This window comes from Cetorhinus maximus, chromosome 10 (assembly GCF_964194155.1).
Source record: "Cetorhinus maximus chromosome 10, sCetMax3.hap1.1, whole genome shotgun sequence".
Taxonomy (NCBI): domain Eukaryota; kingdom Metazoa; phylum Chordata; class Chondrichthyes; order Lamniformes; family Cetorhinidae; genus Cetorhinus; species Cetorhinus maximus.
In genome coordinates this window covers 25,085,918-25,113,883 of record NC_135888.1, presented here as the reverse complement: position 1 = coordinate 25,113,883, position 27,966 = coordinate 25,085,918, and the positions used below count along the sequence as shown (strand labels likewise).

Here is a 27,966-nt window from a genome sequence, read left to right as displayed (position 1 = left end):
CGTACAGGAGCTGACACTGAGACACACACACACACGGACCGTACAGGAGCTGACACTGAGACACACACACATGGACCGGACAGGAGCTGACACTGAGACACACACACACACACTGACCTTACAGGAACTGACACTGAGACACACACACACTGACCTTACAGGAGCTGACACTGAGACACACTCACACACGGACCGTACAGGGGCTGAAACTGAGAAACAGACACACAGACCGTACAGGAGCTGACACTGAGACACACACACATGGACCGTACAGGAGCTGACACTGAGACACACACACACGGAACTTACAGGAGCTGACACTGACACACACACACACGGACCGTACAGGAGCTGACACACACACACATGGACCATACAGGAGCTGACACTGAGATACACACACGGACCGTACAGGTGCTGACACTGAGACACACACACACGGACCGTACAGGAGCTGACACTGACACACACACACACGGACCGTACAGGAGCTGTCACTGAGACACACACACGGACCGTACAGGAGCTGACACTGAGACACACACACACGGACTGTACAGGAGCTGACACTCGGACACACACTCACGGACCGTTCAGGAGCTGACCCTGACACACACACACGGACCGTACAGGAGCTGACACTGAGATACACACACGGACTGTACAGGAGCTGACACTGCGACACACACACACGGACCGTACTGCAGCTGACACTGAGACACACACACACGGACCGTACAGGAGCTGACTCTGAGAAACACACACACGGACTGTACAGGAGCTGACACTGAGAAAATCACACACGGACTGTACAGGAGCTGACACTGAGACACACACACTGACCGTACAGGAGCTGACAATGAGACACACACACACGGACCGTACAGGAGCTGACACTGAGACACACACACACAGACTGTACTGGAGCTGACACTGAGACACACACACACAGACCATACAGGAGCTGACACTGAGATGCACACACAGACCATACAGGAGCTGACACTGAGACACACACACACGGACCGCACAGGAGCTGACACTGAGACACACACACACGGTTCGTACAGGAGCTGACACTGAGACACACACACACGTACCGTACAGGAGCTGACACTGAGACACACACACACACGGACCGTACACTAGCTGACGCTGAGACACACACACACGGACCTTACAGGAGCTGACACTGAGACAAAAGCACACGGACCGTACAGGAGCTGACACTGAGACACACACATGGACTGTACAGGAGCTGACACTGAGACACACACACACGTACCGTACAGGAGCTGACACTGAGACACACACACACAGACCGTACAGGAGCTGACACTGAGAAACAGACACACAGACCGTACAGGAGCTGACACTGAGACACACACACATGGACCGTACAGGAGCTGACACTGAGACACACACACACGGAACTTACAGGAGCTGACACTGACACACACACACATGGACTGTACAGGAGCTCACACACACACACACGGACGGTACCGGAGCTGACACACACACACATGGACCGTACATGAGCTGACACTGGGGGACACACACACGGACCGTACAGGAGCTGAAACACTCACACACACGGACCATACAGGAGCTGACACTGAGACACACACACACGGACCGTACAGGAGCTGACACTGAGACACACACACGGACCATACAGGAGCTGACACTGAGACACACACACACGGACCGTACAGGAGCTGACACTGAGAAAGACACACAGACCTTACAGGAGCTGACACTGAGACACACACGCGGACCGTACAGGAGCTGACACTGAGGCACACACACACACACGGACCGTACAGGAGGTGACACTGAGACACACACACACGGACCGTACAGGAGCTGACACTGAGACACACACACACGGACCGTACAGGAGCTGACACTGAGACACACACACACGCACACGGACCGTACAGGAGCTGACACTGAGACACACACACACTTACCTTACAGGAGCTGACACTGAGACACACACACACTGGCCTTACAGGAGCTTACACTGAGACACACACACACACACGGACCGTACAGCAGCTGACACTGAGACACACACACACGGACCGTACAGTAGCTGACCCTGAGATACACACACACACACGGACCGTACAGGAGCTGACACTGAGACACATACACACTGACCTTACAGGAGCTGACACTGAGACACACACACATCAACTGTACAGGAGCTGACACTGAGACAGACACACACGGACCGTACAGGAGCTGACACTGAGACACACACACACTGACCTTACAGGAGCTGACACTGAAGGACACACACATCAACTGTACAGGAGCTGACACTGAGACACACACACACTGACCTTACAGGAGCTGACACTGAGACACACACACACTGACCTTACAGGAGCTGACACTGAGACACACACACGGACTGTACTGGAGCTGACACTGAGACACACACACACGGACCTTACAGGAGCTGACACTGAGACACACTCACAAGGACTGTACAGGAGCTGACACTGAGACACACACACACAGACCTTACAGGAGCTGACACTGAGACACACACACATCAACCGTACAGGAACTGACACTGAGACACACACACATGGACCGTACAGGAGCTGACACTGAGACACACACACACACTGACCTTACAGGAGCTGACACTGAGACACACACACACACGGACCGTACAGGAGCTGACACTGAGAAACACACACACGGACCGTATAGGAGCTGACACTGACACGCACACACACGGACCGTACAGGAGCTGACACTGAGACACACACACACGGACCTTACAGGATCTGACACTGACACACACACACACGGACCGTACAGGAGCTGACACTGAGACACACACTCACGGACCGTACAGGAGCTGACCCTGACACACACACACAGACCGTACAGGAGCTGACACTGAGACACACACACGGACTGTACTGGAGCTGACACTGCGACACACTCACACGGACCGTACAGGAGCTGACACTGAGACACACACACACTGACCTTACAGGAGCTGACACTGAGACACACACACACACACGGACCGTACAGCAGCTGACACTGAGACACACACACACTGACCTTACAGGGGCTGACACTGAGACACACACACACTGACCTTACAGGAGCTGACACTGAGACACACACACACACACGGACCGTTCAGCAGCTGACACTGAGACACACACACACGGACCGTACAGTAGCTGACACTGAGACACACACACATCAACTGTACAGGAGCTGACACTGAGACACACACACACGGACCGTACAGGAGCTGACACTGAGACACACACACACTGACCTTACAGGAGCTGACACTGAGACACACACACACTGACCTTTCAGGAGCTGACACTGAGACACACACACGGACTGTACAGGAGCTGACACTGAGACACACACACACGGACCTTACAGGAGCTGACACTGAGACACACTCACACGGACCGTACAGGAGCTGACACTGAGACACACACACACGGACCTTACACGATCTGACACTGAGACACACACACACGGACCGTACAGGAGCTGACTTTGAGACACACACACTCAGACCTTACAGGAGCTGACACTGAGACACACACACATGAACCGTACAGGAACTGACACTGAGACACACACACATGGACCGTACAGGAGCTGACTCTGAGACACACACACACACGGACCGTACAGGAGCTGACACTGAGAAGCACACACACGGACCGTACAGGAGCTGACACTGACACGCACACACACGGACCGTACAGGAGCTGACACTGAGAAACACACTCACGGACCGTACAGGAGCTGACACTGACACACACACACACGGACCGTACAGGAGCTGACACTGAGACACACACACGGACCGTACAGGAGCTGACACTGAGACACACACACACGGACCGTACAGGAGCTGACACTGACACACACTCACGGACTGTACAGGAGCTGACACTGCGACACACACACACGGACCGTACAGGAGCTGACACTGAGACACACACACACAGACCGTACAGCAGCTGACACTGAGACACACACACACACGGACCGTACAGGTGCGGACACTGAGACACACACACACGGACCTTACAGGAGCTGACACTGACACACACACACACGGACCGTACAGAGCTGACACTGACACACACACACACGGACTGTACAGGAGCTGACACTGAGACACACACACACGGACCGTACAGGAGCTGACCCTGACACACGCACACGGACCGTACAGGAACTGCCACTGAGACACACACACGGACTGTACAGGAGCTGACTCTGCGACACACACACACGGACCGTACAGGAGCTGACACTGAGACACACACACACGGACCGTACAGGAGCTGACACTGAGAAACACACACACGGACTGTACAGGAGCTGACACTGAGAAACACACACACGGACTGTACAGGAGCTGACACTGCGACACACACTCACGCACCGTACAGGAGCTGACACAGAGACTCACACACGGACCATACAGGAGCTGACACTGAGACACACACACGGACCGTTGAGGAACTGACACTGAGACACACACACGGACCATACAGGAGCTGACACTGAGACACACACACACGGACATTTCAGGAGCTGACACTGAGACACACACACACGGACCGTACAGGTGCTGACACTGAGACACACACACGGACCATACAGGAGCTGACACTGAGACACACACACACGGACCGTAGCGGAGCTGACACTGAGACACACACACACGTACCGTACAGGAGCTGACACTGAGACACACACACACGGACCGTACAGGAGCTGACACTGAGACACACACACACGGACCGTACAGGAGCTGACACTGAGACACACACACACGGACCGTACAGGAGCTGACACTGAGACACACACACACGGACCGTACAGGAGCTGACACTGAGACACACACACACGGACCGTACAGGAGCTGACACTGAGACACACACACTCGGACCATACAGGAGCTGACACTGAGACACACACACACGGACCGTACATGAGCTGACGCTGAGACACACACACACGGACCATACAGGAGCTGACGCTGAGACACACACACACGGACCGTACAGGAGCTGACACTGAGACACACACACACGGACCGTACAGGAGCTGACGCTGAGACACACACACATGGACCGTACAGGAGCTGACACTTGGACACACACACACGGACCATACAGGAGCTGACACTGAGACACACACACACGGACCGTACAGGAGCTGACACTGAGACACACACACACAGACCGTACAGGAGCTGACACTGAGACACACACACGGACCGTACAGGAGCTGACACTGAGACACACACACACAGACCGTACAGGAGCTGACACTGAGACACACACACACGGACCGTACAGGAGCTGACACTGAGACACACACACAGACCGTACAGGAGCTGACACTGAGACACACACACACAGACCGTACAGGAGCTGACACTGAGACGCACACGCACGGATCGTACAGGAGCTGACACAGAGACACACATACATGGACCGTACAGGAGCTGACACTGAGTCACACACACGGACCGTACAGGAGCTGACACAGAGACACACATACATGGACCGTACAGGAGCTGACACTGAGTCACACACACGGACCGTACAGGAGCTGACACTGAGACACACTCACACGGACCGTACAGGAGCGGACACTGAGAAACACTGATTGTACCATCTCAGGCGGGAGTGAATTATTCCTTTACTTTTATATGGAACTGAAATTCTTTTTGACATGACAGGGTGACCGAGGTTTTGATGGACTTCCTGGGCTGCCGGGTGAGAAGGGAAACAGAGTAAGTATTGAATTCACTTTGTCATGGTCTGTGTACTAAACCCCGTGCCGTACCTGTCCTGGGAGTGTTTGATGGGGACAGTGTAGAGGGAGCTTTACTCTGTATCTAACCCCATGCTGTACCTGTCCTGGGAGTGTTTGATGGGGACAGTGTAGAGGGAGCTTTACTCTGTATCTAACCCCGTGCTGTACCTGTCCTGGGAGTGTTTGATGGGGACAGTGTAGAGGGAGCTTTACTCTGTATCTAACCCCGTGCTGTACCTGTCCTGTGAGTGTTTGATGGGGACAGTGTAGAGGGAGCTTTACTCTGTATCTAACCCCGTGCTGTACCTGTCCTGGGAGTGTTTGATGGGGACAGTGTAGAGGGAGCTTTACTCTGTATCTAACCCCGTGCTGTACCTGTCCTTGGAGTGTTTGATGGGGACAGTGTAGAGGGAGCTTTACTCTGTATTTAACCCCGTGCTGTACCTGTCCTGTGAGTGTTTGATGGGGACAGTGTAGAGGGAGCTTTACTCTGTATCTAACCCCGTGCTGTACCAGTCCTGTGAGTGTTTGATGGGGACGGTGTAGAGGGAGCTTTACTCTGTATCTAACCCCGTGCTGTACCTGTCCTGGGATTGTTTGATGGGGACAGTGTAGAGGGAGCTTTACTCTGTATCTAACCCCGTGCTGTACCTGTCCTGGGAGTGTTTGATGGGGACGATGTAGAGGGATCTTTACTCTGTATCTAACCCTGTGCTGAGAGTGATGTGCAGACACCTGTCAGCTCCATGCTGTATTGAGCCTGTCTGCTGATTCAGGAAGATTCATGCTCTCTCCCATTATTCTCACCCTCCCAGTGAACACGGATTTGGATTGTGACAGGTTTTGCTCCAGGGTAGAATGTTTTTCCGCTCGCTTTCCTTTGCGTTGATATTAATCTTGGTCTCCTGATCCGAACTCTCTTCTCTCTCCAACCCCCCTAATCCCCTATCCTGTTCACACTTGCTGCTGCCTCGCTCTGTGATCTCCAGTCTCATTACTCTGTCTTTCACTTCAATACACTTCCCCAGCCCTTGACAGCCAGGAGGTCCCCTCCCCTCCCTCAGTCTCCCATCTCCGCAGTCTGCAGGCTGCTTCCACCCCAGAGTCAACCCCTTCCTGGCCTCCCCTCAGCTTTGAAAGGTGAAGAATCATCCCCCTGCATTCTGCCTGGAGGGACAGCGTTGTGACGTCAGAATCTTTGTCAAGCCCGGGGGTATGTACAGTCAGGTTGGCAACTTCCATCGGACTCACCCTGATCTCCTTCCTCTAGCTGCCCCACCCACTCGGTCGAATAGCCTTTCTCCCCCCTCCCCCCCCCCAACCCCATCAGTCACATTTATAATTAATAAACAAATACGATAAAAGCAAATGAACAGAAGTAAACATCCCTGGTCTGGGTGCCACTCAGGTCAATGTACGGAAGATGAACATTTGTTGAAGATTCCAGAACAGAGCTAAGTACAAAATTCAGACCATTTCCCTGCAGTTTCTGCCAATTTCCACTGCAGTCACAGAATGTTGATTTCTTTACTAAACTTTACTACTCTTTAAACGTGCAAACTTTCAAAGAGAGGTGGGAGATTTGAGAGGCAGCATCCCCATCTAGTGGGGACACCTTGTATTGCAGAACTGTACAGCAACACCGAAAAGCAACAACTTGCATTTAAATAACACGTTTAATGCAGTCAAATGTCCCAAGCTGCTTCACAGAAGTGTAAACCAGACAAATATTTGACACTCACAGAGGGTTAGGGAGGGGATTCCAGAGCTGAGGGCCTCAGGCCGCTGAAGGCACGGCCGCCAATGGTGGAGCGATGGGAATCTGGGGATGATCAAGAGGCCAGAATTGGAGGAGCGCAGAGATCTCAGAGGGTTGTAGGGGCTGGAGGAGGTTACAGAGATAGGGAGGGTTGTAGGGGCTGGAGGAGGTTACAGAGATAGGGAGGATTTTAGGGGCTGGAGGAGGCTACAGAGACTGGGAGGGTTGCAGGGGCTGGAGGAGGTTACAGAGATAGGGAGGGTTGTATGGGCTGGAGGAGGCTACAGAGATTGGGAGGGTTGCAGGGGCTGGAGGAGGTTACAGAGATAGGGAGGGTTGTAGGGGCTGGAAGAGGTTACAGAGATAGGGAGGGTTGTAGGGGCTGAAGGAGGTTACAGAGATAGGGAGGGTTGTAGGGGCTGAAGGAGGTTACAGAGATAGGGAGGGTTGTAGGGGCTGGAAGAGGTTACAGAGATAGGGAGGGTTGTAGGGGCTGAAGGAGGTTACAGAGATAGGGAGGGTTGTAGGGGCTGAAGGAGGTTACAGAGATAGGGAGGGTTGTAGGGGCTGGAAGAGGTTACAGAGATAGGGAGGGTTGTAGGGGCTGGAAGAGGTTACAGAGATAGGGAGGGTTGTAGGGGCTGGAAGAGGTTACAGAGATGGGGAGGGTTGTAGGGGCTGGAAGAGGTTACAGAGATAGGGAGGGTTGTAGGGGCTGGAAGAGGTTACAGAGATGGGGAGGGTTGTAGGGGCTGGAAGAGGTTACAGAGATAGGGAGGGTTGTAGGGGCTGGAAGAGGTTACAGAGATAGGGAGGGTTGTAGGGGCTGGAAGAGGATACAAAGATAGGGAGGAGCGAGGCTATGGAAGGATTTGAAAACAAGGATGAGAATTTTAAAAACAGGAGCTCCTGAGGCAGAAGCCAGTGTCAGTCAGTGAGCACAGGAGATGATGGGTAAATAGACAGGCAGACGTCACAGGAAAACACAATCGGGTGGGAGACAGGTGACTGAGAATAAACATGGCAGTGTTACACAGGTAAATATGCAGGTGCTGCACAACAATCATGTGAGATTCAATTCAGATGTAAAGTGTTTTTAAAATTTTACGACAAACTCTAATTGGATATTTTAACAGGTTTGTGTTAATTTTCTCTTTCTAGGGGGATGCAGGCCCGCAGGGACCCCCTGGACCTCCAGGGGAGGATGGAGAGAGGGTGAGTAGGGGTCAGGGGTCAGCCAGGCTACATTCACAGTCTCTGCCCTGGAACCTGTATCCTGGGCAAAATGCAAGTGAACACAGGGTCTGTCCACTAAACACCGCACTTTCTCTCTTCCAGGGCGATGACGGAGAAGTGGGTCCAAGAGGGTTACCTGGCGAAGCAGTGAGTACAAAATCAATCCCCAGCAGATACGTTACAGTGAGGGGTGCGGGTTATATCAGGGTGTTACAGTGAGGGGTGTGGGGCATATCAGGGTGTTACAGTGAGGGGTGTGGGGTATGTCAGAGTGTTACAGTGAGGGGTGTGGGGTATATCAGAGTGTTAGAGGGGTGTGGGGTATATCAGAGTGTTACAGTGAGGGATGTGGCGTATATCAGAGTGTTACAGTGAGGGGTGTGGGGTATATCAGGGTGAGGGGTGTGGGGTATATCAGGGTGTTAAAGTGAGGGGTGTGGGGTATATCAGAGTGTTACAGTGAGGGGTGTGGGGTATATCAGGGTGAGGGGTGTGGGGTATATCAGGGTGTTACAGTGAGGGGTGTGGGGTATATCAGAGTGTTACAGTGAGGGGTGTGGGGTATATCAGGGTGAGGGGTGTGGGGTATATCAGAATGTTACAGTGAGAAGTATGGGGTATATCAGAGAGTTACAGTGAGGGGTGTGGGGTATATCAGAGTGAGAGATGTGGGGTATATCAGAGTGAAGGGTGTGGGGTATATCAGGGCAAGGGGTGTAAGGTATATCAGGGTGTTACAGTGAGGGGTGTGGGGTATATCAGAGAGTTACAGTGAGGGGTGTGGGATATATCGGAGTGTTACAGTGAGGGGTGTGGGGTATATCAGAGTGAGAGGTGTGGGGTATATCAGAGTGAAGGGTGTGGGGTATATCAGGGCGAGGGGTGTAAGGTATATCAGGGTGTTACAGTGAGGGGTGTGGGGTATATCAGGGTGTTACAGTGAGGGGTGTGGGGTATATCAGGGTGTTACAGTGAGGGGTGTGGGGTATATCAGGATGTTACAGTGAGGAGTGTGGGGTATATCAGGGTGTTACAGTGAAGGGTGTGGGGTATATCAGGGTGTTACAGTGAGGAGTGTGGGATATATCAGAGTGTTACAGTGTGGGGTATATCAGGGTGTTACAGTGAGGGGTGTGGGGTATATCAGAGTGAGAGGTGTGGGGTATATCAGAGTGAAGGGTGTGGGGTATATCAGGGCGAGGGGTGTAAGGTATATCAGGGTGTTACAGTGAGGGGTGTGGAGTATATCAGAATGTTACAGTGAGAAGTGTGGGGTATATCAGAGAGTTACAGTGAGGGGTGTGGGATATATCGGAGTGTTACAGTGAGGGGTGTGGGGTATATCAGAGTGAGAGGTGTGGGGTATATCAGAGTGAAGGGTGTGGGGTATATCAGGGCGAGAGGTGTAAGGTATATCAGGGTGTTACAGTGAGGGGTGTGGGGTATATCAGGGTGTTACAGTGAGGGGTGTGGGGTATATCAGGTGTTACAGTGAGGGGTGTGGGGTATATCAGGATGTTACAGTGAGGAGTGTGGGGTATATCAGGGTGTTACAGTGAAGGGTGTGGGGTATATCAGGGTGTTACAGTGAGGAGTGTGGGATATATCAGAGTGTTACAGTGTGGGATATATCAGGGTGTTACAGTGAGGGGTGTGGGGTATATCAGGGTGTTAGAGTGAGGGGTGTGGGGTATGTCAGGGTGTTACAGTGAGGGGTGTGGGGTATATCAGAGTGTTACAGTGAGGGGTGTGGGGTATATCAGAGTGTTACAGTGAGGAGTGTGGGATATATCAGAGTGTTACAGTGTGGGGTATATCAGAGTGTTACAGTGTGGGGTATATCAGAGTGTTACAGTGTGGGGTATATCAGGGTGTTACAGTGAGGGGTGTGGGGTATATCGGGTGTTACAGTGAGGGGTGTGGGGTATATCAGAGTGTTACAGTAAGGGGTGTGGGGTATATCAGGGTGTTACAATAAGGAGTGTGGGGTATTTCAGGGTGTTACAGTGAGGGGTGTGTGGTATATCAGGGTGTTACAGAGAGGAGTGTGGGGTATATCAGTGTTACAGTGAGAGGTGTGGGGTATATCAGGGTGTTACAGTGAGGGGTGTGGGGTATATCAGTGTTACAGTGAGAGGTGTGGGGTATATCAGAGTGTTACAGTGAGGGGTGTGGGGTATATCAGTGTTACAGTGAGAGGTGTGGGGTATATCAGAGTGTTACAGTGAGGAGTGTGGGGTATATCAGAGTGTTACAGTGATGGGTATATCAGAGTGTTACAGTGAGGGGTGTGGGGTATATCAGGGTGTTACAGTGGAGTATTGAGGAGGCGGGGAGGCTGCAGAAGGATTTGGACAGGTTAGGAGTATGGGCAAAAAAGTGGCAGATGGAATACAACGTGGGGAAGTGTGAGGTCATGCACTTTGGTAGGAAGAATAGAGGCATGGACTATTTTCTAAATTGGGAGAGAATTCAGAAATCTGGAGTGCAAAGGGACTTGGGAGTCCTAGTCCAGGATTCTTTTAAGGTTAACTTGCAGGTTGAGTCGGTAGTTAGGAAGGCAAATGCAATGTTGGCATTTATTTCAAGAGGACTAGAATATAAAAGCAGGGATGTGCTGCTGAGGCTTTATAAGGCTCTGATCAGACCACATTTAGAATATTGTGAGCAATTTTGGGCCCCGTATCTCAGGAAGGATGTGCTGGCCCTGGAGAGGGTCCAGAGGAGGTTCACGAGAACGATCCCAGGAATGAAAGGCTTAATATATGAGGAATGTTTGAGGACTCTGGGTCTATACTTGATGAAGTTTAGAAGGATGAGGGGGGATCTGATTGAAACTTACAGAATACTGAAAGGCCTGGATAGAGTGGACTTGGGGAAGATGTTTCCATTAGTAGGAGAGACTAGGACCCGAGGGCACAGCCTCAGAGTAAAGGGAAGACCTTTTAGAACAGAGATGAGGAGAAACTTCTTTAGCCAGAGAGTGGTGAATCTATGGAATTCAATGCCACAGAAGACTGTGGAGGCCAGGTCATTGAGTGTATTTAAGACCGAGATAGATAGGTTCTTGATTGGCAAGGGGATCAAAGGTTATGGGAAGAAGGCGGGAGAATGGGGTTGAGAAACTTATTAGCCATGATTGAATGGCGGAGCAGACTCGATGGGCCAAATTGCCTAATTTCTGCTCCTATGTCTTATGGTCTTATGGAGTGGGTTTGATGGTGGGTGAGACGGTGGAGAGGGTGGGGTTGAGATTGTTGGTTACCAGCCTCATTGTGGTTTCTTTTGCAGGGCCCCCGGGGATTACTGGGACCAAAAGGACCAGCAGGAGTTCCAGGGCCCCCAGTGAGTATCCCCCTGAAACATGCATCGATGTAAAGATGATGATTACTAATAGTTACAGAAACCCCCTTCAGTCAGTCACTCTCAGGTATTGGGAGGTCGAGGATATATGTGATAAATCTTTGGAGGTCCATATATACAACATCAACAGTACTGTCCTCTTCAGAAAACCCCAGCCAGATTCACCTTAACAAACCTCCATGCGCTCTCCGTCATTACTGCATGCTTGCCCAAGTGATTGTTAACTAACCCTAACCCTAAAATCCTCCCCACCACCGAGGTTAAACTGACTGACCTGACGTTGCTGGGTTTATCCTTGCACTCTTTTTTTGAACAAGGCTGTAACATTAGCAATTCTCCTGTCCTCTGGCCCCGCACCTGTATCTAAGGGCAATAGGAAGATGATGGCAGGCATCTCCGCAATTTCCACCCTTACTTCCCTCAGTACCCTCGGGCCATGAGCAGCACAGCAGCTTTTGATATTCACGCGCCTGGATTTTGCAGTCAATGGTGCTTGCAAACTGCCCACAAGATCCCATGAATCTCTGTGAGGTAGATATCCCCTCTCCCAAGGGCAGTTTAAACCTGGCACCATATCAAAGTGATGCCCTGCTGTGCACCAGTGAGGATTTCAGCCAACAGACAAAGACCCAGTCACCTTGACATATTTAGCAAACCCAACATGTTTAAAAACACGGGATGTTCTTGACTTTCAATTTACAGTTTATATGGTGAAATAAATGATTTATGATTGGATTAAAATGCTCAAATAAAGATAAACAAGCCAGTAAGAAAATTGAAAAACAATGGGTTTTTTTTTTTCAAATTATGTGGAATTTCTTAATGAAGAAATTTGACAATGCGGAATTATGAAATCAGGACCGTTGAGGAATTTGAGCTGTAATTCTGAAGTTGGGCCACAGTTAAAAACCCTTTTTTAAAAAAAATCTTTTCCGGAGTTAAAGAGCAGAGAGGTGGAAGGTTTTCTCAGCTCCTGATTGCAATGGGAGCTGCAGTTTGTGTGTCCGTGTGCAGCACACACCCTCTGGACCATTGTCGATACACTGACACGAACATCTGGATCTCTGCAGCTCGACACACTCCAGAAACCGCTATCAGTTTCAGTAAAGTAATGGTGGTGAACACTGACAGTTTTACAATCATACCCACCCGAAAATACAGGCCATAAACGATTGCACATGTGGGCACAGGGAACGATTTCAAAGTTTGACGTTTTGGATGCATTGGGTGAGCTTGATCCCAAAATGTCACTAAAGCTGCATTTCCTTTGTTTTCCAGGGAGTGACAGGCATGGACGGTCACCATGGCCCAAAGGGTAGTCAGGTACGTACCGACGCTGAGAATCATCGCCCCACTGAATCAGACACCGGTGCCAGGATTTTCTGGTCTTGCCCACCACCAGACCAGAAGCCCCAGTCCAAAGTCAATGGACTTCTGACTGCTCCGTCAAATTCCCTCTCCCGCCCACGACAATTCCTGCCGCTAGCGGCTCTGGAAAGCCCCGGCCTGGGTGTGGGGTCGGGGGTGTCAAGGCACTTGTGCTTCTGTCCCCTCAACCTTCAAATCTCCTGCCACCCACCCCCCCACCTCACAGAGTAGCCCAGCTCCATCCGTCTGGTTAGATGATGGGACAGGGTTCGATTCTGGGGCAGGGAACCCTGGATCAGTGGGGAGGGGAGTTTCAATCTTTATTTCCATTCTCGTCCTGTGGGAGGCAGCGGGTTGCTCATGGGACCGATTCATAAGGAAACATTGGCCAAAGATCCCAGACCAGGTGCTCACCTGGAGCCTTCAGTTCTGCAGCTCCGACCTTATAAACAAGGGGTTTCCCAGACTGAGACCCTGCGGGCTCACCAGCAATGGCTCCACAGTGAAGACCACCCAATTCCCCCACACCGTGGGCAGGAGCTGACCATTGTGCGCCAGGGCTCCCCCAGATCCCAGTCCAGTGGTGGCAATGGGAGAGTGAGCGGCAGCAATTCATCTCAGACCCTGGGCTCCTGCTCCTGGTTACTGCCCCCGCTGGGGGCTGGGGTGGGGGGGTAGAGGGGGAGAGCGAGTCGAGTGGGCTGGAATTAATGCAGCCCGTCACCCCAGGAATCCTAGCGTCCAGGCCCACTTAATGGTGGGATAGCCCCCTGGTTAACTCCCAGCGGCAGGAGAGGATGAACCTACCCCACCCCCCCATTAAGCCGGGGGCAGGGGGGCGCTGATGTAGGATTCCCATTCGCAGGCAGTGGGATGTCAGTCAGGCTTATTAATGAGCCAGTTGACACTCATTCCCCCTGAGCGCAGTGTGTGACTTTACTGGCTCATGGGAGCCACACGTTTTCACATTCCCTCGGGAAGTTGCCCAGTAAATCCTGTCGGGATTGCCTGCAGCCTCCCAGTGGTAAGAGTGCGGGGGTCCCGATTGGGGAACGGACATCGGAAAGGGGTGGGGAGCCATTGGAAGCCACTCCCCCTGCACTTGCCGCAACCTCCCCCTCCCCCCTCCCCCCACCCCCCCACCCTGCAACACCCGTCCTGTCCTCACTCACTTGGTGTCTGGGATCCCACAATAGTCCCTTGCTCTCTGGTGGGCACATTGCCAGCTGCAGCCACCTCTCCCCTGGGTGGCAATGAGTATCTGCCAACCTCTGATTGACCAGCAGCTGTCGGTAGGCAGGACCCTTGCCAGGGGGAACCTCAACCGCGCGGAAGGCCCAATGGTGGACACTTACAAAGGACACGTGGTTCCATTCGGGCCTGCCTCGTCCACTGGCAGTGAGACCCCAACCGTCTTCTCTGGCCATCAAATGTCACATGAAGTTCCTCATTTGCAGATATTGTGTATATTCTGAAGAATGGCAGCCTGATGTTTTTATGCAGCGTTGGATTAACCGCACATCCCTCTTCTGTCTTTAGGGTCCTCAAGGCGAACCCGGACCCCCAGGGCAGCAAGGAAATCCCGGAGCTCAGGTAACTCCCGCTCATTTCGATAGACTGCACACAGCAGCCACTCTGCCAGATGCCTCTCCCTCCCTATTCTGGGGGCCCGAAGATGCTGTGAACGGATGCCCGGCACATATTTCTGGTCTTCTGTTCCACACTTCCCCTGCTCCCTGGCCAGTTTAGGCTCGGTTCCCAGTCACTAATCATTATCACAGTAGATGAGGTTGTGAAGACAGTCCCTCCCAATTTCTGCTGTTTATTAATCATTAACTGAGCCCCTGTCTCGTTGTTTGACCTGTTCGCAGTGTGGCAGAGTGGGATTTGGTGTCAATGTTCAGCCAGACCAAACCAACGCCAAGCAGAGTCTGTGCTCCCAGCTGCGGGACCTTCACTGTGACGCCATTGCAGCGAGTCCCTGACTCCTGCAAGGGTGACTGATTTGTGTGTAAACCACTGTGCAGCCTCTGGGGGCAGTACTGAGGTTAAACATGACATCGGAAATGAGATTAGAAATGATATAACCATGTTCAAAATAAAAAGAGAAATAAACAAACTAATCAGACTCAAAGAGGATAAAACTCTCTGGCCTGGACAGATAGCATCCAGGAATTTAAACGAACCGAGAGAAATGATAGTAGAGGCATTATTACACATTTTTAATAATTCATTCGAAACAGGTTTAGTCCCAGAGGACTACCGTATACCAAATGTTAGACCAATGTTTAAGAGAGGGATCAGAACATATCCAGAGAACTATGGACAGTCATCAGTGATAGAAAAAATAATGGAATCCCTACTAAAGGAGAGAATAGAAGATCATCTAGAAATGAAAAATATAACAAATAGTTGGCATGGATTTCAAAAGGAAAATCTTGCTTGACCAACCTTATTGAATGTTTTGAGGAGGTAATGGAGAGAGTAGACAATGGTCATGCAGTAGATGTAATTTATCTGGATTTTCAAAAAGGCCTTTGATAAGGTGCCCCATAATAGATTAATGAATAAGGTCAGAGAATGTGGAGTTGGGGCAGAATGGATTACTAGACAGAAAGCAGAGTGGGAGTAAAGGGTAATTATTCAGAATGATAGAAGGTGGGAAATGGTGTTCCACAAGGATCATTGGTAGGACCATTGCTGTTCACATGGTTTGGACTTTAAAATCAAAAATACAATTTATAAATTTGCGGATGACCCCGAACCGAATAAGGGAATAGTCAATACTAAGCATCGAACAAATTACAACAGACATTAATAAACTTACAGAATAGACATGGAATTGACAAATAAACTTCAACATCGGTCAGTGTGAGATGGTGCATTTTGATAGGAGGAATAAGGATGTCCCATATTCCTTGGAAATTACGAGTTTAAATGGGGTAAAGGGTCAGAGGGATCTGGGGGTACAGATATACAAATCACTAAAAATAGCAACACAGGTTAATAAGATCACAAAAAAGCAAACACTGGGGTTCATTTCTAGAGGGATGGAATTGAAAAGCAGAGAAGTTCGATTAAACTTGTGTAGAACCTTGCTTAGACCACACTTGGAGCACGGCATCCAGGTCTGGTCTCTATATTATACAAACAATACAGAGGCACTGGGGAAGATCCAAAATAGATTGACAAGGATGGCACCAGAACTGAGAGGTTACAACTGTCAGGAAATGAATGAAATTAGGAAACACTTGTACACGCAAGGGGTGGTAGAACGTTAGAGCTTTCTTCTGTAAATGGCAATTGATGCTAGATAATTGTTAAATTAAATTGGAGTTTGATAGGTTTTTGTTAACCAATGGTGTTAAGGTGACAGGACCAATGTGGGCATATGGAGTTAGATCACAGATCAGCCATGATCTTATTGAATGACAGAACAGACTGGACGGCTGAATGTCCTCCTCCTGCTGCTGTTCTTATGAACAAGTCGAGTTCCTTTCTCTTGAAAAGAGCAGACTGAGGGGTGACTTAGTGTTGCCTCAATTACAGAAGAGAATGTTTCTACTTGTGAGCAAGACAGAAACTAGAGGGGCCATCAATACGCGATAGTCACTAATAAATCTTCAGCCAGGGAGTGGGGAGAATGTGGAACTCACTCCCACAGGGTGTGGTTGAGGTGAATAGTATAGATACATTAGGGGAAGTTGGATAAACACATGGAAGAAAGGAATAGGAGGATAGGGTGATAGGAAGAGGGTGGGAGAAAAGCTCATGTGGGAGAATGAACATCGGCATAGGCCAGATGGGCTGAATGGCCTGTTTCCATGCTTTAAACTCTATGTAATTCTATGTAATTATAAAATATCTTATAAAATTTATAAATTATAATTTGTAATTATAAAACACATTCTCCAGTTGTTCCAGCTGTGAACTGCAGAATTTCAGCAATTATTCTTAATCTGTTGTTATTTCCTTTGTTTAACAGGGTCTCCCAGGGCCTCAGGGACCAATTGGACCTCCAGGAACCAAAGTAAGTGTTGGTTAAACTCTTGCAGAGAGAAAACCGATTCCTCGCTGTTTGAGTCGAGCGTCCCTGTGATCAGGTCTTGTTTGCACTTATCTCAAACTTGTCTTTTTCAACCAACAGGGTCCCACTGGCAAACCAGGTTTACCAGGGTTACCAGGATCAGACGGACCCCCGGTGAGTCATCACGGGACCCCCAGGGGAGGGGAGAGCTGCACCGACGGGGAGAGTGGGTCAGAAGATAGGACAGATTTTAGAAACCAGCAAAGAAAGAGTAAAAAAAACTAACGAGGAAATTCGAGTGTGGGTGAAAGCTAGCTAGAAATATAAAAATAGATTGTAAGAGTTTCTATAGGTATTTAAAAAGGATAAGAGTAAGTAAAGTGGGTGTTGGTCCTCTAGAGGGTGAGACTGGAAAATTAATAATGGGAAATAAGGAAATGGTGGAAGTGTTGAACAGGTATTTTGCGTCTGTCTTGACTGTAGACACAAAAACATCCCAAGAGTACTTGAAAATCAAGAGGTAAAAGGGAGGGAGGAATTTAAAACAATCACAATTACTAGGGAAAATGTACTGGTAAAACTAGTAGAACTGAAGGTTGACAAGTGGACCTGGACCTGATGGCTTTCATCCTAGGGTCTTATAAGTAGTGGCTGCAGAGCTAGTAGATGCATTGGTAGCAATCTTCCAAAATTCCATAGATTCTGGTATGGCCCCAGTAGGTTCAAACATCTCTATTCAGGAAAGGAGGGAGACTGAAAACAGGGCACTAAAGGCCAGTTAGCCTCACGTCTGTCGTAGGGAAAATGCTAGAATCCATTATTAAGGAAGTAATAGCAGGAACTTTAGAAAATTATAAAGTGATCAGTCAGAGCCAACATGGCTTTGTGAAAGGGAAATCATGATTGACTAATTTGAGGAAGCAAGGTGAATAAAGGGGAACCTGTAGATGTGGTGTACATAGATTTCCAAAAGGCATTCGATAATGTGCCACATCAAAGGTTACTACACAAAATAAGAGCTCATGGTGTAGGAGGTAACATAATAACATGAATAAAAGATTGGTTAGTTAACAAGAAGCAGAGAGTTGGGATAAATGAGACTTTTTCAGGTTTGCAAGCTATAAGTAGTGGAATTCCACAGGGATCAGTGCTAGGGTTTCAACTATTTACAATCTACATCAATGACTTGGATGAAGGGACCAAATGTATGGTAGCTGAATTTGTTAATGACACCAAGATAGGCAGGAAAGTAAATTATCAAGAGGACATAAAGAGCCTACAAGAGAATATAGACAGGTTAAGTAAGTGGCCAAAAATTTGGCAGATGAAGTATAATGTTTCAAACTGCGAGGTTGTCCACTTTGACAGGAAGAATAGAGATGCAGTGTGTTATTTGAATATAGAGAAACTGCTGAACACTACAGTACAGAGGGATCTGGGTGTCCTAGTACCTGAATCACAAAAAGTTAGTATGTAGATACAGCAAGTGATTAGGAAGGCAAAAGGAACGTTGGTGTTTATTGCAAGAGGAATGGAATATAAAAGTAGGGAAATGTTGCTACAGCTGTACAGGGCGTAGATGAGACCACATCTGGAGTACTGTGTACAGTTTGGTCTTATTTGAAAGAAGATATATTTGCTTCAGAAGCCATTCAGAGAAGGTTCACTCGACTCATTCCTGGGATGGGGTGTTATCTTATGGGGAAAGGTTGGACAGGCTGGGCCTCTATCCATTGGAGTTTAGAAGAATGAGAGATGATCTTATTGAAACATATAGGATTCTGAGGGGACTTGACAGGGTGGATGCTGAGAGGATGTTTCCCCTTGTGGGAGAGATTAGAACTAGGGGCCACAGTTTAAAAATAAGGGCTCTCCCATTTAAGACAGAAATGAAGATGAATTTCTTCTCTCAGAGGGTCATTAGTCTGTGGAATTCTCTTCCCCAGAGAGCAGTGGAGGCTGGGTCATTGAATATATTCAACACTGAGTTAGACAGATTTTTGATAGACTAGGGAGTCAAAGGTTATAGGGGACAGGCAGGAAAATGGGTTTGAGATCGCAGTCAGATCAGCCAAGATCTTTTCGAATGGTGGAGCAGGCTCGAGGGGCCGAGTGGTCTACTCCTCCTAATTCTTTTATTCACCACCAGGCAAGAGTTGCATTGGCAGCGGGGAGAGTTACATCACTTGGGTACGGTTACATCAGCTGGGGGGAGTTCTCAGGATTTGAGTGTCACCATTTATTATCTGTCTCTAGTTGCACCCATCTGATGCAACTGAGTAAGTTCAGGCTGCTTCAGAGGGTGGTTAGAGTCAACCACATTGGTGTGGGCCTGGAGTCACGTGTAGACCAGTCTGGGTAAGTATGGCAGATTTCCTTCCCTAAAGGGCATTAGTGAACCAGCTGGGCTTGTTTGATAATCTGACAGCTTCATGGTCACTTTTTAAACTGAATTCAAATTCTCAAATTATCCCACATTGAATTTCATAGAATCATAGAATGATTCTGCACAGAAAGAGGCCATTCAGCCCATCTTGCCTGTGCCAGCTCTTTAAAAGATCTATCCAATTAGTCCCACTGCCACCCTGCTCCTTTCCCCATATCTCTGTAAAATTCTCCTTTTCCAATATTTATCCAATTCCCTTTTGAAAGTTCATATTGAATCTGCTTCCACCGCCCTTTCAGGCAGCGCCTTCCAGATCACAACAACTCACTGCATAAAAAAAACTCTCCTCATCTCCCCAAGTGAAGTTTTCAAAACTGATCTTGATAGATTTTTTTGTTGTTGGGTAAGGGAGTGGGGAGATATAGAGCAAAGTGGGTAAGTGGAGTTGAGATACAGATTAGCTATGATCTGATTGAACAGGGTACAAGCCTGAGGGGCTGAATGGCCTCCTCCTGTTCCCCAAATCAGATACTCATGATTAGGGCATCACAACAAAGCAAACCTGTGGGAAAAGTAAGATGAGTGATCAGATGAGCCTGTGGGGGAAGGCTGACTATGCATTGCAGCTCTGACCCTTCAAGATCTTATCTTTATGTCTCAGGGTCATCCTGGCAAAGAAGGTCCCACTGGAGAGAAGGGAAGCCCGGTAAGTTCCACTTGTCTGCTTCCGTCTTTCTTTCCCTTTAACCTATTCTTGTTCTTTATTGCATGCAACAAGGCATCTAGTTTAACCCACCCTTATACCCTGGATCCCTCCCATTCACCATGGTCCCTCCTGTCTACCCTGGATCCCTCCCATTCACCATGGTCCCTCCTGTCTACCCTGGGTCCCTCCTGTCTACCCTGGGTCCCTCCCATTCACCATGGTCCCTCCTGTCTACCCTGGGACCCTCCTGTCTACCCTGGGTCCCTCCTGTCTACCCCGAGTCCCTCCTGTCTACCCCGAGTCCCTCCTGCCTACCCCGGGTCTCACCTGTCTACCCTGGATCCCTCCTGTCTACCCTGGGTCCCTCCTGTCTACCCTGGGTCCCTCCTGTCTACCCTGGGTCCCTCCTGTCTACCCTGGGTCCCTCCTGTCTACCCTGGGTCCCTCCTGTCTACCCTGGGTCTCTCCTGTCTACCCTGGATCCCTCCTGTCTACCCTGGGTCTCTCCTGTCTACCCTGGGTCTCTCCTGTCTACCCTGGATCCCTCCTGTCTACCCTGGATCCCTCCTGTCTACCCTGGATCCCTCCTGTCTACCCTGGGTCCCTCCTGTCTACCCTGGGTCCCTCCTGTCTACCCTGGTTTCCTCCTTTCTACCCTGGGGCCTACAGTTGCCTCTCGAGTTGCTCTTCGTGACCCATGACCCCATCCCTGGCATCAGACTAGACGCCCCAGCCATTTGCCTGTGGTTGTGGTGTGGTACCCTCTCACACGCGGAGACACAGCAGGGAGGTGATGCCATGGAAGCCTCAGGAATGACTCCGACCCGATGAATGTAAGAGTCACCTGGTGAAACTTTGTCTGTCAAGCGAGATGTCAACAGCGACTTGGAGGAATGAAAGGAGATGGTTTCCAGAAATTCCTCCACTTTATGAAACTACACTTATACCTGTCTTGTTCGTGAACTCGCAATCTTTCTAATCTCAACAAAGCCCCCATTGATTATTACCTTTTGCCTCTCCAGGGTGCAGCAGGGCCACAGGGGCCCATCGGCTATCCAGGGCCACGTGGGGTCAAGGTAAGACTTATTTGATTAGAAATCCAAGGTGGAGACCATTAGCCCAGAGAATAGCACACCACGCAAGTGAGGTGGTACAGGTCCCACACACACTGACTCTCACTGGGGTACGGGTCCCACACACACTGACTCTCACTGGGGTACGGGTCCCACACACACTGACTCTCACTGGGGTACAGGTCCCACACACACTGACTCTCACTGGGGTACGTGTCCCACACACACTGACTCTCACTGGGGTACGGGTCCCACACACACTGACTCTCACTGGGGTACGGGTCCCACACACACTGACTCTCACTGGGGTACGGGTCCCACACACTGACTCTCACTGGGGTACGGGTCCCACACACACTGACTCTCACTGGGGTACGGGTCCCACACACACTGACTCTCACTGGGGTACGGGTCCCACACACACTGACTCTCACTGGGGTACGGGTCCCTCACACACTGACTCTCACTGGGGTATGGGTCACACACACACTGACTCTCACTGTTTTCGCGCTCACAGACCTGGGACGCTGTTTGTGACACCTGATTGGCTGCAATCAGCAGCTCCTGGTGGTTTAGATTTTGGAGTTGTCGATTTGTTGGAGTCAGTCAGTGAATTTACAATGAGCCAATGAGTGGGGTCCTGCACAAAGAGGACTTTGGAGCTTGAAAATAGAATTCAGACTTCAAAATCAAAATTCTTTTCAGAACAATCAGCCTGTGTTATTTTATCCAGCAGCCTGCGGGCAGTAAGGGGGTTGGGGGAGTGGGCTGGATGAGTGCTCCTCCTCTCCTAGCCAGTGGCCGTAGGCGTTCTGCAGAGATTTGTGCAGTTGCCAAGTGCAGTGTTTTGCCCATGACTGAGTCACACACGGCAGCAGCTGGGCGAGACTGGCACAGTTCCACCCATTCTGCCCTATTTTACATGGTCCCACCCCCCCCCCCCCGCAAAAACCATGCCCGCCGGGGACATATAAAAAGTAGCACATGGTTTTAACGGAGGAAATGCAGCCGCCAGACTGATAGCGTGGGAGGTGTGAGTCAGGCTGAAATGCTCACTGGGGGCCGGGGGGGGCGGTGCTGCTCCAAGTGTTTGTTCCCCCCTCTCTGAGTGTCACGTCCTGGCTCCAGCACATCGAAGGGTTACTTGTACCAAAAGCCATGAACTGTGACCTGCTCTTTTTTCAGGGTGCTGATGGTGTTCGTGGTTTTATGGGACACAAAGGTGAGAAGGTAAGGAGCAGATTATCAACCTCGGGTGTGAGGTACAGGTGTGTTCGAGTGCCTGAGAACAAGCTGGGCGAGCGTGTGTGAGCCTGGGGCCAGCATGAACGTGGGGTGAGCATGAGCGTTGGTCATGGGCGAGTGTGTGTTGGTTGTGGGTGAGTGCAAGCGTGGGCAAGTGTGTGTGAATGTGTGCATGTGTGTTATGGGGGCGGGGGTGTGTGTGTGTGTGTTGTGAGTGTCTCTGAGTGTGTGTGTGTGTCTCTGTGTGTGTGTGTCGTGTGTGTGTGTTGTGTGTCGTGTGTGGTGTGTTGTGTGTCTGTGTGTGTTGTGTGTCGTGTGTGTGTGTTGTGTCGTGTGTGTTGTATGTCGTGTGTGTGTGTCGTGTGTGTGTGTCGTGTGTGTGTGTTGTGTGTGTGTTGTGTGTGTGTGTGTTGTGTGTCGTGTGTGTGTGTTGTGAGTGTCTGTGTGTGTGTGTATGTGTTGTGTGTGTTGTGAGTGTCTGTGTGTGAGAGTGTGTGTGTTGTGAGTGTCTGTGTGTGTGTGTATGTGTTGTGTCTGTGTGTGTTGTGAGTGTCTGTGTGTGTGTGTATGTGTTGTGTCTGTGTGTGTTGAGTCTCTGTGTGTGTGTGTGTGTGTGTGTGTGTGTGTGTGTGTGTTGTGAGTGTCTGTGTGTGTGAGTGTGTGTGTGTTGTGAGTGCGTTGGATGCGGGTGCATTGTGAGAGACAGTCAGCCATTGAGCAATCTCCATTGTTTGGACATGGAGTGAAGTCCCAGTTGGGATGGCTGCTGATTTAATGTCATTCTCGGTTCTCTTTCTGCTTCAATAGGGTGAAGACGGCTTCCCAGGTTTCAAAGGCGACATGGGAGTAAAGGGTGACAGAGTGAGTAACAACCAAAAATCCTGCTCCTGCTGAGCACTCTGGGACTGAAGATAGGAACAGAATCCCAGAATTTAACAACACAGAAGGAGGTCATTTGGCCCATCTTCCCTGTGCTGGCTCTTTGAAGGATCTGTCCAATTAATCCCACTCCCTCCTGCTCTTTCCCCGCAGCCCTGCAAATGTCACCTTTTCAAGTATTTATCCAATTGCCTTTTGAAAATTACTATTGAATCTGCTTCTTTGACCAACTCGCTGCATAAACAAAATTCTCATCTCCCCCTCTGGTTCTTTTGCCAATTGCTTACACTTCTGTTTCCCCCTGGTTACCGACCCTCCCGCCATTGGAAACAGCTTCTCCTTATTTACTCTATCCAAACCCTTCCTGATTTTGCACCTCGATTAAATTTCCCCTTAACCTTCTCTGCTCTAAGGAGAACAATCCCAGCTTCTCCAGTCCCTCCACATTAACTGAAGTCCTTCATTCCTGGAACATTCTATTAAATCTCCTCCGGCCCCTTCCCTAAGGCCTGGACATCCTTCCCAAAGTGTGGGGCCCAGGCCCCAGAACTGGACACGGTCCTCCAGCTGGGGCCTAAGCCAGTGATTTAAGGGTTAAGGTGATAAGGAGTAAAGTTACTGCCTGACAGTAACACACACACAGCCGGGAGCGAAGGCTTTCACAGCTGACTATCCCCATGGCTGGCCCTCAAAACCAGGAGACTGGGTCAGTCACTGAGTCCAGTCGTCACAATGAACGATCAGAGAAGCAAGGGAATTGACTGTGTGGCACACGCTTTTGATGAGCAAAGCCCTGACTGTGGATGAGTCCCATCCTTTAAAACAAATTACACCCCACCCCCGCCCCCTAATAAATTGCATTAATTCCCCTTACTCATGCTTCTTGGGTCATCACCCCTGTGTTTGGATTGCATTCCAATATCCTCTCCATTTTTCTGTGAAAGCCACAAGCCAGTTCTTGGCAAAGATGGTTTAGTGAAGTGTCAGGCACCCCAATCCCAGTCTTGTAGAGTGGGGGGCGAATCCCCAAGCGCCCCCACCGCCCCCCCCCCCCACCCCCCCGACCCCATTTCAACATCCGCTCCCCAGCTCAGCCCCAGCTCTGCCTTGCCACCCTCACTAATGCTCGCATGCTCACTTACACACAAGCCTGTGAACACACACTCACTAAGTGCTGCAGTCAGTGATGGGCACAGAAGAGGGTTGGATCCCACTGAAGGACCAGCAGCGATACCAGAAGATGCTGCAATCAGCCCAGGCGGAACCGTGCAACTCACTGATGCTCACAGTGCAGAAACCTGCTGCTCGCAGTGACCACTGGACAGAGAAAGTCTGGTCAGAAAGTCATTCCTGATTCCACCACTCAAATTAAAACTTCAAAACAGGCAGTGAGGGGTTCAGACCCAACAAATCCATCGCTGCCCTGGATGAGGGGATAAGAAACTTCCAGTTCACATGACTCTTTCCACTGTGCTGTCTCACTCCATCTCTCGCCCTCCCTCTGTCCATCTCTCTCTGACTCTTCCAGTCTCTCTCATTATATTTCCTGTGTTATTGTATGTTATAAACTCAATTGTTTGTGATCTCGGGCTACAATGCAGTTTTTTCAGGCTAGCAAGTGTACTTGACTCCAGGGTCTGTACATTAGCAATTTCTACTCCCTCGGCCTATTCCTTCACGATCTGTCTGCCAGACTCTGCTGCGAGTCTATCCCCAGCGTCAGAGCCATTTAATGTCACAGTATGTGTGAGACACATGCTGCCTCAGTGCCTCCGCTCCAAACTGTCTCTGCATGATGCTGGAATGAAACACAACACATTGTAAACCCAAGCTAGTCCACAAAAGGAGCTTTATTCAAAGAGGAATTGGTTTTCGGTCAAGATTCAGTCATCAAAAGGATAAAACAATCTAAAATATTTCACAGTTTCCACTTTTTGGAAAGGGGTACAGCTAATTAATATTCTGGAATGTAAAAGCACAGAAGAGAACACTGCCCTGAGTCTGAATTGTACAGAGACAGAGCTGATCAGCAGGAACCTGGGAGGCACCAGCCAAATTTGGTCACAGTCCCGCTCGCTGTAACATGGAGGGATCCTTCACTCTGTGTCTGCTATCGGGAGTGTTTCTGTGCCCCACACTGCCTGTGTCCCTTGTCCTACTTGCTGTTCACTCAGTGCAGACACCAGTGCCCCTCGCCCCTCATGTCCCATTCCCTGTCTGCGCTGTAATTAAACCACTTCTGTGGCCTTCAGTTCACTTGCTAGTCCTAGGCTTTTCCCAACTGACTGATTCTTGTTTTTGTCTTTGGCCAGGGTGAGCTCGGCCCAGCAGGTCCCAGGGGAGAAGATGGTCCCGAAGGTCCCAAGGGTCGCTTTGGGCCTTCAGGAGATATTGGTCCACCTGGAGGAGCTGGTGAAAAGGTATCTGAAGATGAAGCATTGCCAGATGTCCCGGGGTTTATACTTCTGAGCAACAAGTGTCACTGAAAGGGAGTCAATAAGAACGGGCAGAAAGATTTCCCGTCCCTTCATCTCAACAGCAGTAACCCATGGTGGGGCTGTGTAAATATTTAGCATGGGGTGACCTTTGGCACTTCCTCCAGTTCAGTGAAGCAGAACAATAAACCAGTTCGATCAGGAATCACGCCGACATGCGTAACGCTCTGATTGAGCTCTTTGAAGGAGAGAGTGAAAACGTGTTCAGAAACAATGTGATATTGTTCTCAAGAGTGAAAGATTCATTCAGTGAGAATGTGAGAAGCTGGGGAGAGGCGGGATTGTGCAGTTTTCTTTTTATTCATTCAGAGATGGTAGCGTCACTGGCTGGGCCAGCATTTATTGCTCATCCCTAGTTGCCCTTGAGAAGGTGGTGGTGAGCCACCTTCTTGAACCGCTGCAGTCCATGTGGTGTAGGTACACCCACAGTGCTGTTAGGAAGGGAGTTCCAGGAATTTGACCCAGCGACAGTGAAGGAACGGTGATATATTTCCAAGTCAGGATGGTGAGTGGCTTGGAGGAGAACTTCCAGGTGGTGGTGTTCCCATCTATCTGCTGCCCTTGTCCTTCTAGATGGTAGTGGTCATGGGTTTGGAAGGTGCTGCCTAAGGAGCCTTGGTGAATTCCTGCAGTGCATCTCGTAGATGGTACACACACTGCTGCTGCTGTGCGTCGGTGGTGAAGGGAGTGAATGTTTGTGGATGGGGTGCCAATCAAGTGGGCTGCTTTGTCCTGGACGGTGTCGAGCTTCTTGAGTGTTGTGGGAGCTGCACTCATCCAGGCAAGTGGCGAGTATTCCATCACACTCCTGACTTGTGCCTTGTAGATGGTGGACAGGCTTTGGGGAGTCAGGAGGTGAGTTACTTGCTGCAGGATTCCTAGCCTCTGACCTGCTCTTGTAGCCACAGTATTTATATGGCTAGTCCAGTTCAGTTTCTGGTCAATGGTAACCCCCAGGATGTTGATAGTGGGCGATTCAGTGATGCCATTGCACATCAGGGGGCAATGGTTAGATTCTCTCTTGTTGGAGATGGCCATTGCCTGGCACTTGTTTGGCATGAATGTTATTTGCCATTTATCAGGCCAAGCCTGATTATTATCCAGGTCTTGTTACATATGGGCACGGACTGCTTTAGTATCTGATGATTCACAATATGGTGGAGTTGTGGGATATGTTGGGTAGGTGGACTTGGGGCAACTGAACCTTTCTTGATGCTAAATACCCTTATGTGACAATATGAAATATCCATTTATTCCACAGAATAATAGACTCAAGGGTAAACTCCATAAGTGAAAGATGCCAGCCATACAAATAAGGTTCAGTGATCCCTGGGGTTGGCTCTCCAATCCACAGTTGAAAGATTGAAAGGTCCACTTTGGGAGTTGAGATTCCCGGCTGTCTGAAAGCTTTCCTCAATGTGGTATTATCCCAGTGCACCTGTCTCCTGTAAGAGGGGTTACGTGGGAATTCCCCTGTTCCTGCTGCCCAGTTAACCTGTTTCCTCTGTTGCTCTAGGGAAAGCTCGGAGTTCCAGGCTTGCCGGGATACCCAGGAAGACAAGGCCCGAAAGTAAGTCAACCT

The 27,966-nt window shown here is 49.9% G+C and overlaps 1 protein-coding gene across 2 annotated transcripts in view; it reads left to right on the top strand.

Moving 5' to 3' along the window:
- col5a1 (procollagen, type V, alpha 1) overlaps window positions 1–27,966 on the top strand; it is a 357,252-nt gene that overhangs the window by 240,393 nt on the left and 88,893 nt on the right. For both annotated transcript variants that reach the window (XM_078550223.1, XM_078550222.1), the window contains exons 18-31: window positions 5,771–5,824; window positions 8,768–8,821; window positions 8,945–8,989; window positions 12,134–12,187; window positions 13,484–13,528; window positions 15,113–15,166; window positions 17,559–17,603; window positions 17,721–17,774; window positions 20,648–20,692; window positions 21,715–21,768; window positions 22,951–22,995; window positions 23,818–23,871; window positions 26,202–26,309; window positions 27,901–27,954. In XM_078550223.1, the coding sequence (XP_078406349.1) occupies window positions 5,771–5,824; window positions 8,768–8,821; window positions 8,945–8,989; window positions 12,134–12,187; window positions 13,484–13,528; window positions 15,113–15,166; window positions 17,559–17,603; window positions 17,721–17,774; window positions 20,648–20,692; window positions 21,715–21,768; window positions 22,951–22,995; window positions 23,818–23,871; window positions 26,202–26,309; window positions 27,901–27,954 (765 nt within the window). The remainder of the gene's footprint in view (window positions 1–5,770; window positions 5,825–8,767; window positions 8,822–8,944; window positions 8,990–12,133; window positions 12,188–13,483; window positions 13,529–15,112; window positions 15,167–17,558; window positions 17,604–17,720; window positions 17,775–20,647; window positions 20,693–21,714; window positions 21,769–22,950; window positions 22,996–23,817; window positions 23,872–26,201; window positions 26,310–27,900; window positions 27,955–27,966) is intronic.